The 14,790-nt window shown below is 41.3% G+C and overlaps 1 protein-coding gene across 3 annotated transcripts in view; it reads right to left on the reverse strand.

The window, feature by feature from the left end:
• Positions 1-14,790, reverse strand: part of trmt44 (tRNA methyltransferase 44 homolog) — a 58,595-nt gene that overhangs the window by 26,225 nt on the left and 17,580 nt on the right. For all 3 annotated transcript variants that reach the window (XM_085962206.1, XM_085962205.1, XM_085962204.1), the window contains exons 2-5: positions 13,385-13,508; positions 12,061-12,280; positions 6,149-6,217; positions 85-192 (exon numbers count right to left, since the gene is read on the reverse strand). In XM_085962206.1, the coding sequence (XP_085818332.1) occupies positions 85-192; positions 6,149-6,217; positions 12,061-12,280; positions 13,385-13,508 (521 nt within the window). The remainder of the gene's footprint in view (positions 1-84; positions 193-6,148; positions 6,218-12,060; positions 12,281-13,384; positions 13,509-14,790) is intronic.

Here is a 14,790-nt window from a genome sequence, read left to right on the forward strand (position 1 = left end):
CATTTAGTAGAAGATAACATTTAACAATAGTATCACTGCTGTTACAGGTAGCGCTAAGGTTCCATCACCTCAAATTTCACTTACCCCTTCATTGGTCAGGATATGAACCAGTAATCCATTTCCACATCCCAAATCTATAAAGGACTGTTTGACAGTCAGGCCTTTTTCTGCACGCTCATCTTCCCAAAGAACCTGAAATATGATTAGAAGCAACATTAAATATGTTGCAATGGGAAACATTCTTCTATTAGAAAAGAAATCAAAATACCGTGTAACATTTTTTGCTACAACCAGATTACATAAGTAAGCATTGAATAAGTATGTTTCAGTCCATCAACCTTGTCTATTACACAAATTGTTATCAATCTTCTCTATTGTAGACACTACTCAATTCGCTCAATATCCTTAAGAGGTGCAGGGAAGTTTCCTCAAAAAGGATGATCAACGACGACGATAAATCAAGAAAAACTCCAGGATCTCCAGACTGTGCTATAGGAACAGTAGTCCATTCAGCCCCTCAAGCCTATCCTTCCATTCCAACAGATCATGGCTGATCTGTACCTCAACTCCATTTAATCACCTGTGCTACATATCCCTTGAAACCTTTATTTAACAAAAATATATCAGTCTCAGTCTTGAAAATTTCAATTGGCCCAGCATCCACAGCCTTTTGGGGGAAGAGTTCTAGATCTCCACTACCCTGTGTGTGAAAAGTGCTTCCTAATTTCAATCCTAAATGCCCTAGCTCTAATTTTAATATGATGCATAAGAGATTAGCGTGTAAAGGTAAGGCACATGGGATTGGGGGCAAGGTATTGACTTGGATAGAGAACTAGTTGGCAGACAGAAAGCAAGAGTTGGAATAAACGGCTCTTTTTCTGAGTGGCAAGCAGTGACTAGTGGGGTACCGCAGGGATCGGTCCTTGGACCCCAGCTATTCACAATATATATTACTGTAATGATCTGGACGAGGGAACTAGATGTAATATCTCCAAGTTTGCAGATGACACAAAGCTGGGTGGGCGTGTGTGCTGTGAGGAGGATGCCGAGAAACTCCAGGATGATTTGGACAGGTTGGGTGATTGGGCAGAAGCATGGCAGATGCAATATAACGTGGATAAATGCGAGGTTATCCACTTTGATGTCAAAAACAAGGCGGCAGATTATTATCTGAACAGCAATAGATTGGGAGAAGGGGAAGTGCAATGAGACCTGGGTGTCCTTGTGCACCAGTCGCTGAAGGTAAGCATGCAGGTGCAGCAGGCGGTTAAGAAGGCAAATGGTATGTTGGCCTTTGTAGCGAGGGGGTTTGAGTACAGGAACAAGGACGTCTTGCTGCAGTTGTACAGGGCCTTGGTGAGACCACATCTGGAGTATTGTGTGCAGTTTTGGTCGCCTTATCTGAGCAAGGATGTTTTTGCCATGGAAGGAGTGCAGCGAAGATTCACCAGCCTGATACCTGGGATGGCAGGAATGACGTATGAGGAGAGATTGGGTCGATTGGGCTTGTACTCGCTGGAGTTTAGAAGAATGAGAGGGGATCTCATTGAAACTTATAAAATTCTAACAGGACTAGACAGACTAGATGCAGAAAGGATGTTCCCGATGGTCGGGGAGTCCAGAACCAGGAGTCGCAGTTTAAGGATAAGGGGTAAGCCATTTAGGACAGAGATGAGGAGGAATTTCTTCACCCAGAGAGTAGTGAACCTGTGGAATTCTCTGCCACAGAAGGCAGTAGAGGCCAATTCATTAAATATATTAAAGAAGGCGTTGGATATATTTCTTAAGGCTAAAGGGATTTGGGGAGAAAGCAGGGACAGGGTACTCAATTTGGATGATCAGCCATGATCGCATTGAATGGCGGAGCAGGCTCGAGGGGCCGAATGGCCTACTCCTGCTTCTATCTTCTATGATTCTATGTCCGCTTTGTTCTGGATTCCCCCTTTCTCTATCAACGTTATCATTTTAACACCTTGATTAGATCACCCCTCAACCATCTAAACTCAAGGGAATAAAAACCAAGTCCTCATAATTTAACCATTTAAGCTCTGTTATTATTCTGGTAAATCTGCAGTGTACCTCCTCCAAGGCCAATATATTGTTCCTGAGTTGCGGTGCCCAAAACTGAACGCAGTACGCCAGATGGGATCTGACCAAGGTGCTGTACAACTGAAAGATCACTTCCTCACTTTTATATTCATGTTATAAAAAGTCTTTCAAAATTTATGTTTTTGCCATGAGTAACAGTGCATTACTGAAGTTCTTTCAATGCTGTGGTATATTGTAATATACCTTTAGAATAGAGGGAGTACAAGAAACTCTTTGGTATCCGGCACTGACGGGATCGGGATGGTGCTGGTTGATTAAAAATTCCGGATGACGGAGAGGGTTATCTACCGAGGCTATTTTTAACAAACAAAAATAAAAAAATCAAGAAATGTGCAGTATACAGTAATTGGGTACTCACCTACAGAATGTTGTGTTAAATGGATGGTGGAAGATGCTTGATTAAGTACAGTACTGCCAGTTGAGGATAATCCATAACTCTTTAATTACTTAACAGTAAAACAAAACTTACACAGTAAACGACTGTATATAGTACTGTAGTTGACTGTACACTTATTCCAAGTCAGCTGGTTCATCAGGAATATCCATGCCAGCTGGGTAATCAGGATCATGCACTTCTAACATATTCTTCAGGCACTTCCATTGCTTCAACTCTTTTGGAAGCTTTCTTAAACATATCCCGGATGTCTGCTTGCTTAGTGGACTCTTGCCTTTTTTGTAGAAAGGTGGAATGCAGAATATGGAGTTGCATAACTTCTTGGGCAGAGTAGCAAGGCTGCCTTTCAGCAAATTGGGAGGATTAAAGCAAATCCTTCTGCAGCTTTAGCCCAAGAAATCATCTTCTCTTCAGAAATCTCATCCTCTTCACTTTCCATCTCACTTTCCTTTTCTTTCTTTGGATTCAAAACAGTCTCAATTATTTCATCATGCACAACAGCAACTTCTCTATTTGCATCAACCCACTGCTCAATATCACTTTCACTGAGGTGACATAGAGGGTTTGCTGGGCCTACATTTTTCACCATGCCAGCCATTTCCATTACTGTACTCCTCTTGGGATGAACATTGAACCCATGAAATTCCTCCTCTGAAGAAGAACCTTCAGCAAACATTACAGAAGGCCACAATTTGCACCAGGCTTGCCTCAAAGTGTGACCTTTCACCAAGTTCCAGGAACATGCAGCATTAAAGATGGCATCTTTAAGATTGTATTCCTTCTGAAATGCGTGAATATTGTCATCTTGGTTTATCAGTTTACGTAGGAAGTCTTTCTTGTAATGACACTTGAGATTTTGGATAATGCCCTGGTCCATGGGTTGTATGAGAGAAGTTACATTTGGTGGCAAATAAATGGTGAAAATATTTCCCGAAACCAACTCAGATTCATGCGGATGGGCTCTACAATTACCAAGCAATAAAATGCATTTGCTATCTTCAGGTTTTCCTATTTTACAGAAATGTTCCCTCACAGATGGAACAAAAATATGATGGAACCAATACGAAAAGATTTTCTTATCTATCCAAGTATTTCTTTGAGCTTTGTACTCAACAGGTAAGTGCCTCTCATTTTTAAATGCACGGGGATTTTTATACTTCCCAATAACAAAAGTTTAACCTGGTGTGATCCAACAGCGTTCGCACGTTAGCACGGTTACACGATCTTTATTTTTCTTGTAACCTGAAGCATTAGCCTCACTAGCCCCAGCAAGCGTTGACTCTGGCAAAAACCTCCAAAATAAGCCAGTTTCATCGGCACTGTATACCTGTGCTGGCGACAAATCATGTTGCTGCACAATCCGATTGAAATAATCGCAGTATTCTTCTGTGGCGCCGTAATCAACTGATTTCTTCTCCCTGGAAATATTGAGTTGTCGTATCCCGTGCCGTAACTTGAAGCACGTTAGCCACCCCTCGGAGAAAGCACACTTGTCAGTGAGCTCCATCTTTACGTAGAAATCCTTCGCTTTCTCGATTAGCATGGGTCCGGAAAGTGGAACAACCTCTGAACGCTCAAGAGAAAACCACTCAAAGCATGGTATCCAGCTCTTCAAGCTTAGGCTTATGACGCGTACGCTGTTTCTCGACACTCTTAGATGTCTCCAAGCTTGAATAAAACTTGAGCAGCTTATCCTTCTGCGATTTGATGTCGTAGATTGTTGACGAACCAATTTTGAATTCATTCATAATGTTGATATGCTTCTCTCCCCTTTCTAGTCGTTGGCATATCTCGATTTTCTGTTTTAAAGTTACCACTCTCTTTCTTTTGCTTGGGAATTCCATAATGCAAATGGGGGAATTAATTCATGATAAAGATGGAGAGCCACACAGAAAAATGGCGGATCGGAAGAGACTACCGGCAGCGCGGGAGAGTCAGACTCCTGTTATTGAGGTGTTCGGACTTCCAACAGCGCCAAGAAGCCGAATAGTGGCAGTTTGGAGAACTACCCCCACTGACTAACTCGGCCACCGCGGGAGACTCGAACTCGGCAACATTTCCGGTTATTGAGGTGTTGTTTTTGGAGTATGAATTCTGCCGGTTAATAGAGAATTCCGGATATTTAGGTGCCGTTTAAACGAGTTTCCTGTAATTTTAATCTAACTCGCCCCATGTGAAACTGACACAATCAGATTGGCCACCCATTTTATACACCGCCTGATTTTACTTTTGATTGACATCAATGGAAATTAAAATCAAGCAACATGTAACACAGGGGGCTGATCTGATCACACAAGTTTCCCCACTGTGCGAGTTAGGTTAAAATTACCCTCCTAATTTTCACAAAAAAGTATTTGCATGAAATGGCTATTTGCTGCCACAACTGCAAAAAAGCTGTTGAAGATGCTGGAAAGCTGGCACTCCTCCAAAACATTGCTGTTAGAGTAAAGGAACATAAAGGTGAAACAAATCTATTTAAGATGCACAGAAGACACTTGTCTGTGGGTTGCACAAAATATTTAATGAGTGTGGATCATATAACTTACAAACCTGTCAGCAGTATGATTATAAGTCAGTCATAAATGATTAACTATTCAGTCATATTTATGTTGAGTCTGTAAAAGAAAATTCAATTTTTGGAGACTGTTTTAAATCGGATATCACGTGCTGCTGAATTTCATGATTACAGTCTAATATGTATCGCTGTTAGTGGAGCTATGTTCTGTGACATAGTAGAAAGTTTTGAATAGGACTCTGCATGTAGAGGTGATGTCTGTCTTCAATATTTGGACATTTTGTTAGAGAAATGGTAACTAGTAGGGGCATGATTGATATCCCACACGTAGCTGACTACTTTGCACACTCAAACAAAAGCCATTATTTATACCAGATGTCAATGATAAAATGCTGAAAGGTATGGACAATGTAATAAACACATAATTCACCTAAAACTGCTATAGCAGAACTGGAGAACAAGAGTACAAAATTAAGCAAGACTAAAGATCAGGATTTTTCTCCACACCCACAAAGTAATAGCTATATGGAATAGACTACCATCAAATATAGCTAACGCAAAATGTATTAATGTGTACATAGAAAGCGTATTATAAATGTCTAATTAAGAAAAGGACTGAAAATTCTAACGATATCAATAAATTATAGACATAGATGATTCAATACTCAACACTGCACAAAGGTGTTAGTCAGTCAGTGGAATCATCCTCTGTGGAATGTCCTCTAACATTAAAATAATATCCTGGAGTTCCATGAAGGCTTTGGGAAAATCTACACAACTTTACCTGTTTGACAACCATACAGGTGTGTTTATTCACTTCCCTCAGGGATGAAATAAATTGATGGGGGAAACTGTGTAAGGAATCAATGGAAAGGGCTGAAACTATAATCCCCCCCTCCAAAATTATCTGAGATTTTCCTCAAATACTTGAAGTTTTCATAGGCTCTTTATGTGAAGTCTGCCAATTAGTCGAAGATAGAGATTAATTGAAGGGTTCCCTGGTTGTCTCAATGATCATGGCTACCATCATTTCCCTGGACCACTATACACACAATTGCGAAATAATTCAACCAGAATCCATGACTAGGTCAGCATATTCAAGTTTGTGAAATCCAAACAATTTACTCTACCAGTAAGTATGTTGCAATGGCGACATCCTCATACACAAATTTTTCAGGATTTGTAACTTCAGGCCAAATCTAATTAAAATTGAATCACAAGAGATATTAAGCAAGCATAGCAAATGGGAATAAATACATGACAATGCAAAGCAGCTTTTAAATGCTTAATAGGGGCGTGGAGTTTCCTCTTGGGGTCCAATCGGGAAAATATGCCCAGAATGCGCTAGGCGCTGCGCTAGTTTAGCCGAGGTGAAGTTACGCTCAAGTTTCCACACAAGCTCACTAGCATGAACCTGAACAAATAAATCTCCCACGAATCAGCACAATCAACAGGGCATTCTCCAGCCTCACGAGGAGTGGGATTGCCAGGAAATGAGCCATTCTTCAACTGCCTGATTTAATGCTCTTGGTCTTACTTTTTAATTGGCTTCAGTTGACTGCTTTGATCTACTCATGGTACACAAGACCTGTGACAAGCCTCTTCTACTTAACCTTCAATTGAAGCCACACAAGTGTGTCTTGCTCTGCTTCCATTGACTGAATTTAGACTAAATTGGACTGAATTTAAAGTAATTGCAGCAGCAGGAGAAACAGACCTGGGTCAGGCTTCAATTGTCTGCTGGTCGCTGCAGGTACAGGTGATCATGTGACAACAGCTGCCAGTGCACCTAGAATTCTGGGTGCAATGTGCTGAACGCTCCTGAAAGGGCACAATCGGAGGACACTCACCAATCCCACCTGGGGGTGTGGTCGGTTTTGTGAGCAGAGTCCTCTTCAAGTGAATAGACTTTTGTACCAACACAAAAGACAGTCCAATGTAAAGTGGTTATGAGCGCAACTCACTTACGTTTAAAATGCCCCCATCTTTAGTGCTATTGCATTTGATTGCGTCCAATTCCACTGATATCGGGGCGGAAATCATGCGGAAACTCCACGCCCAGTACTTTACATCCAAGTCAGTTATGTGATTTTAAGCATTACAGTAAGTATTCAAACTGTGGGGAATCATTTTAAATCAGTGGTGTTGGGATTCTAATATATGGCATATACTAGGCTTAATGCATTACAACAGTGACTACCCTTCAAAAGTACTTAATTGGCTGTGAAGTGCTTTAGGACATCCTGAAGTCATGAAAAGTGCTATATTAATGCAACTTATTTATTTCGCTAATATAATTAGCAACATCGATAATCATAGAAACATAGAAGATAGGTGCAGGAGTAGGCCATTCGGCCCCTCGAGCCTGCTCCGCCATTCAATGAGATCATGGCTGATCATCCAAATTCAGTACCCTGTCCCTGCCTTCTCCCCATATCCCTTGATCCCTTTAGCCTTAAGAAATATATCCAACTCTTTCTTGAATATATTTAATGAACTGGCCTCCACCGCCCTCTGTGGCAGAGAATTCCACAGGTTCACCACTCTCTGGGTGAAGAAATTCCTCCTCATTTCAGTCCTAAATGGCTTACCCCTTATCCTTAGACTATGACCCCCTGGTTCTGGACTCCCCGGCCATCGGAAACATCATTCCTGCATCTAGTCTGTTCAGGCCTGACAGAATTTTATAGGTTTCGAGCAGATCCCCTCTCAATCTTCTAAACTCCAGTGAGTATAAGCCCAATCGACACAATCTCTCCTCATATGTCATTCCTGCCATCCCAGGTATCAGCCTGATGAATCTTCGCTGCACTCCTTCCACGGCAAGAACGTCCTTCCTCAGATAAGGCGACCAAAACTGCACACAATACTCAAGGTGCGGTCTCACCAAGGCCCTGTACAACTGCAGCAAGACATCCTTGTTCCTGTACGCAAACCCTCTTGCTACGAAGGCCAACATACCATTTGCCTTCTTAACCGCCTGCTGCACCTGCATGCTTACCTTCAGCGACTGGTGCACAAGGACACCCAGGTCTCTTTGCACTTCCCCTTCTCCCAAGCTATTGCCATTCAAATAATAATCTGCCTTCCTGTTTATCCCACCAAAGTGGACAACCTCACATTTATCCACATTATAGTGCATTTGCCATGTTTCTGCCCAATCACCCAACCTGTCCAAATCGTACATAAGTAGGAGCAGGAGTAGGCCATACGGCCCCTCGGGCCTGCTCCGCCATTCAATAGGATCATGGCTGATCCGAACCTAGACTCACGTCCACTTCCCTGCCCGCTCCCCGTAACCCCTAATTCCCTTATCAGCTAGGAAACTGTCTATCTCCGTTTTAAATTTATTTAATGTTGCAGCTTCCACAGCTCTCTGAGGTAGCAAATTCCATAGATTTACTACCCTCTGAATGAAGAAGTTTCTCCTCATCTCCGTTTTAAAACGGCAGCCCCTTATTCGAAGATTATGCCCCCTAGTTCTAGTCTCACCCATCAGTGGAAACATCCTCCCCACATCCACCCAATTAAGCCCCCTCACAATCTTATATGTTTCGATAAGAACGCCTCTCATTCTTCTGAATTCCAATGAATAGAGGCCCAACCTACTCAACCTTTCTTCATAAGTCAACCCCCTCATCTCCGGAATCAACCAAGTGAACCTTCTCTGAACTGCCTCGAGAGCAAGTATATCTTTTCTTAAGTATGGAAACCAAAACTGTATGCAATATTCCAGGTGTGGCCTAACCAGTACCCTGTATAACTGAAGCAAGACTTCCCTGCTTTTATACTCCATCCCCCTTGCAATAAAAGCCAAGATTCCATTGGCCTTCCTGATCACCTGCATACTAACCTTCTGTGTTTCATGCACCAGGACCCCCAGATCCCTTTGTACTATAGCACTTTGCAGTTTCTCTCCATTTAGATAATAACTTGCTCTTTGATTTTTTTCTGTCAAAGTGCATAACCTCACACTTTCCAACATTATATTCCATCTGCCAAATTTCTGCCCACTCACTTAGCCCGTCTGTCCTTTTGCAGGTTTTTTATGTCCTCCTCACTCACTGCTTTCCCTCCCATCTTTGTATCATTGGCAAACTTGGATATGTTGCACTTGGTCCCCTCCTCCAAATCGTTAATATAGATTGTAAAGAGTTGGGGTCCCAGCACTGACCCCTGCGGAACACCACTGGTTACTGATTGCCAACCCGAGAATGAACCATTTATCCCAACTCTCTGTTTTCTGTTAGATAGCCAATCTTCCACCCATGCCAGTATATTGCCCCCAATTCCGTGATTTTTTATCTTGTGCAGTAATCGTTTGTGTGGAACCTTGTCAAATGCCTTTTGGAAGTCCAAATACACATCCACTGGTTCCCCTTTATGCACCCTGTTTGTTATATCCTCAAAGAATTTGAGCAAATTTGTCAAACATGACTTCCCCTTCATAAAACCATGCTGACTCTGTCCGATTAAATTATGCTTATCCAAATGTCCTGTTACTGCTTTCTTAATAATGGACTCCAACATTTTACCAACCACAGATGTTAGGCTAACTGGTCTATAGTTTCCAGCCTTTTGTCTACCTCCCTTTTTAAATAAGGGCATTACATTAGCAGTTTTCCAATCTGCTGGGACCTTTCCTGAATCCAGGGAATTTTGGAAAATTACCACCAATGCATCCGCAATCCCTACCGCTACTTCTCTCAAGACCCTAGGATGTAAGCCATCAGGTCATGGGGATTTATCCGCCTTAAGTCCCATTATCTTACCGAGTACCATCTCCTTAGTGATTTTAATCGTGTTTAGCTCCTCCCCCCCCCATAGCCCCCTGTTTGTCCAGTGTTGGGATATTTTGAGTGTCCACTACTGTAAAGACTGATACAAAATATTTGTTCATCGTTTCTGCCATCTCCATGTTCCCCACCAGTAATTTCCCGGTCTCGTCCTCTAAGGGACCAACATTCACTTTAGCCACTCTTTTTCTTTTTATATAACTGTAGAAACTCTTGCTATCTGTTTTTATATTTTTTGCTAGTTTACTTTCATAGTCTATCTTCCCTTTCTTAATTAATCTTTTAGTTATTCTTTGCTGGCTTTTTAATGCTTCCCAATCTTCTATCCTCCCACTAGATTTGGCTACTTTATATGCCCTTGTTTTCAGTCGGATACTATCCTTTATTACTTTACTTAGCCACGGATGGCTGTCTTTTCTTTTATGCCCCTTTTTCCTCAGTGGAATATATTTTTCTTAAAAGTTGTGAAATATCTCCTTGAATGTACACCACTGGCTCATGTACCATCTTACACCTTAATCTATTTTCCCAGTCCACTTTAGTCAACTCTGCTCTCATACCTTCATTTAAGCTTAGTACGCTGGTTTGAGATCCAACTCTCTCACCCAACTGAATTTGGAATTCAACCATGTTATGGTCACTCATTCCAAGGGGATCCTTTACTAGGACATTTTTTATTAATCCTGTCTCATTACACAGGACCAGATCTAAGATTGCCTGCCCCCTGGTTGGTTCAGTAACATACTGCTCAAGGAACCCGTCCCTAATGCACTCTATGAACTCTTCCTCAAGGCTGCCCTGCCCAATTTGATTTGTCCAGTCAATATGAAAGTTAAAATCTCCCATGATTATAGCTGTTCCCTTATTACAAGCCCCAACTATTTCCTGATTTATACTCCAACAGAGTTGCAACTGTTAGGAGGCCTGTAGACTACGCCCACTAGTGACTTTTTCCCCTTATTATTCCTCATCTCCACACAAACTGTTTCACTATCCTGATCCTTTGACCCAATATCATTTCTCAGTATTGCAGTGATTCCATCCTTTATTAACATAGCCACCCCACCTCCCTTTCCTTCCTGTCTGTCCTTCCTAATAGTCAAATACCCCATGATGTTTAGTTCCCAGTCATGGTCACCTTGCAGCCATGTTTCTGTAATGGCCACCAGATCATACCCATGTGTAATTATTTGTACCGTCAACTCATCTATTTTGTTACGAATGCTGTGTGCATTCAGATAAAGAACTTTTAAATATATTTTAAATCGTACTGGAGTTTCACGACATCCTCCTCACAGCATACCCTCCCACCCAGCTTTGTGTCGTCTGCAAATTTGGAGATATTACATCCAATTCCCTCGTCCAGATCATTAATATATATTGTGAACAGCTGGAGTCCTAGGACCGATCCTTACGGTACCCCACTAGTCACTGCCTGCCACTCAGAAAACGACCCTAAGGATGAATTTTTAAAAATTATATTTGCTACAATAACATTGAGGCGGAAAATCTGCAACCCTTCCGGCGCACTCTGCCACAAGTCTGGAAGGGCTGGAAATGAGGCTAGGACCTGGATTTGCCAGGTCCTATCTTCCTTTGCCATTTCCACGGGGTCGTGTTTAGGGTGAACTTCTGTCTGCCCTAAACATTTTCCTCTGCATCAGAGGGCTGTGACTGGGGGAAGAGGCTCCCTGGCTGGAAGATTCCTCGATTCATTCCTTAGTTCATGTCTGTGACTTGGCTTGGATCCCCAAGATTTAAAAAATTGTATTTTTTGGCTCCCTTATAAAGGGCCACAATCAACCAGGATTTCAGGAGTGTAACCCCTGAAGATTTTTGTGGTTACTAACTTTAATTTACAGTCCTTGTTTGTGTGTCATTTGTACAGGGAATCTTATGGGGGTCATGTAAAATCAGTCTATAGTATATATACTGCATTCTTAGTAACTTTTTTTTTAAATGGGGGGCGGGAGAGAAGGACACTGCAGTATCAATACAATGTGAAATTACACCCACAGTACCCCATAAAGCAAATCTGTAATTTTGGCTGAACTACAAGTTCAAATCTGAAAGTAAGACACCACTGGTATTCTCACCATCTCTTATCAAACAGTTACAGGATGTCAGAGGTCTGGTTGCAGACTGTCTGCAGTCTCTAAATCAATATATTATGCCTGGTGCAAGAAAAAAAAATAGAATTTAAATGAAAAATAGAAGTTATTTTCAGCTTTTTCTCAGAATTGTACCTTGACCATTTTTTTGTATTTTGCTTTTAGACTGTGGTAACATTTACTATATTTTTCCACAGAGATGAGAGAAAGTGTGCTCTTAAAAGAACTCTTCTTGTTCTCTGTAGACCATTTCACAATCTTTGGAAGCAATACATCTGTGAGCCATGCTGTTTTGGGATACAAAATCCCATCCGCATCCCATTCTTCAGGGCACAATATGGAAACGGAAATAAACCTTTAACACAGGGTTTAAAAAGAAACTGTTAAACACCACAGAAATATTAGTAGAAATAGCAATTCCAAGATGAAATAAGTTGTATGACAAAATTGTTATGCATATAAAATGGTTGCACCAAAAATTTCCGGGGGGGGCGGGGGTGGTTAAGGTTAAGGTTCTTTCACTCCTGTCGTAATTTTAGTGGAAAACAATGGTTTTTGCCAATCTTCCACTGAATTTCCGACTGATTGGGGAACCCTCATGGAACTCTACCACTTCATCTCTATCTATTGCCTCATAATAATCATAAACAGTTTAATTTACATAATTAGAAAATAAAATGTTGCAAATAACCTTCTGAAGAAACATACAAATTGATTTTATGTAACACCAGTCCAGAACATTCCCCTGATCACTCCAGCAAACAAAACCCAATCTAACATCCAGGTAAAATACCTACATTCTCAAAATTAAGTTGACACTATATGCAGTGAACTGAATCTTATATTTAGTACGTTATTGTATATTTCGATGGATGTGGTTGCCCCCCACCCCAAAGGGTAGGTGGAGTTCTTTAGCCTTGGTCTCAGCCCAAATAGGAGAAGGTACTCCGAAGATAAAAAACCACGAGGAAAGCAACGGGACACCACCTCAACTACTCTTCCCTAGTAAGTGGCTCAAGAATTTCACATGTGAGACTTGATTTAGAACCTGCCCTAGGATAGACCACAACAGATAGACAGACTACTGGATTAAAAAAAGACAAGACACAGGTGTGAAGTATCACTGAATAATTGGAGGCTGTACATCATCTCTCAATTTAAACAGCATACTTAAACTTGTAATTATTCAGCTGGACTGCTGAAAAGACAAAATATCCACCCAGTAACAGGCTTTGAGGCATCCTTTGACTTTTGTGAAAGTTCAACAAGTCAGTACATGTGAATTAGGAGTCTTTCACACCGGTGGGAATGACAATGATTAACATACTCTTTCTACTGTGGGCACAATCCTACTGAAGAGGCATTGGCACCAACACTAATTTTTTAAGAAACAGAACTCACAGCCTTTACTTTATTCTTTTTCTGCAGCACTGGTACTGCTGTCTGGCTGAGGACTCACCATAACGACTCATCTCCTTTAACTTGCCGAAGTTTAAATCTGTAAATATTGCTCTTCTTGAATGTGCAACTTTCTGCAATCTGCCCTTCTATTGGTATAAATGTTGCTGTGTTGTTCACAAAATCTGCAATAGACATAGAAGCATTAATGATTCTTCTAAAAAAAATTGAACAATTGGCTCATGAGTAACAATGCAAGTATACTTTAACTTGCAGAAAAACTCTCAAGCGGACTGGGTGGTGCAGTTGGTTAGACAGTCCTTTTGCTTCTGGGATCTCAATTCAAATTCAGCCAAGATGGATCAGATGAAAACCTTTTCTTTCTACCAACTGTAAGAGTCCTTTGTCAAATGACTTGGAGCAATCTCAGTCCAGTTCCCAGTGGGTGTGGTCACTGCATAAGTGTTTCTAATTCTGCATAAACTCACTCAAAGACCACAGGAACTGGTGTGAGAAATCAAAAAAAAAATTCAACTAGGTGATGTTTTGAGACTGGGATTCAAGTACATTGCTTGGGCAAAACACACAGTTCCTAGTCTCTCACCATTAAGAAAAATATTCCGATTTGTGGTACACCTGGACTCATACTGATAAGTACTCAGATCAAATTGTTGAACAGTCCTAATGCCAGGCAGCTAATTCCCACAGAATGCTTCCCACCACTCCTCCTTTTAAAGCTGTAAACATGATGATCTTGAATTTCCTCCGTAATTGCACCCAGAGAAACGTATAGACAGGCTGGTGAAATGGGCAGACAAATGGCAGGTTAAATTTAACACAGAGAAGTGTGAAGTGATTTGTTTTGGTAGGAAGAATGAGAGGCAAGGCAATATAAACTAAATGGTACAAATGTAAAGGAGGTGCAGAAACAGAGACACCTGGGGCGGGGCGGGGCTGTATATACACAAATCTTTGAAGCTGGCAGGACAAGTTAAGAAAGCTGTTAAAAAAGCATACGGGATTCTGGCTTTATTAATAGAGGCACAAGAGGGAATTTTCACATGAAAAAAACGGGTGGGTTGTATTATGTCCGTGTATAATTGAGACACGGACTGCAGGAGTTGATTATAACAAGTCTTTACTGAATGGAGACAACCTGGAAACTGAAACTGCAGAAGCTTGCTAGGGCCTTTTATACAGGGGTGGTCACTGCCGGTACTGCAGTCTGAGACTAGTTATTCCCTTAAAGGTACATACACAATTCCTCCCCTTTTAGATAAACAGTACATAACATTCATTTAACAACTAAATAATAACTAATTACAATTACGGTTGCTAGATACATTGGTTGAAGTTAAGCAATTATAAGTTCAGTCTTTGAGGAGGCTTCCTGATTCTGTCTGGATAACGCCTCTTTGGGATATCAGGTTCTTCTGGCAAGGTTGAGTCGGGATCAATGTCGTTGTT

Source organism: Somniosus microcephalus, chromosome 2 (genome assembly GCF_052327205.1).
Source record: "Somniosus microcephalus isolate GS21.2 chromosome 2, FLI_Smic_1.0, whole genome shotgun sequence".
NCBI lineage: Eukaryota > Metazoa > Chordata > Chondrichthyes > Squaliformes > Somniosidae > Somniosus > Somniosus microcephalus.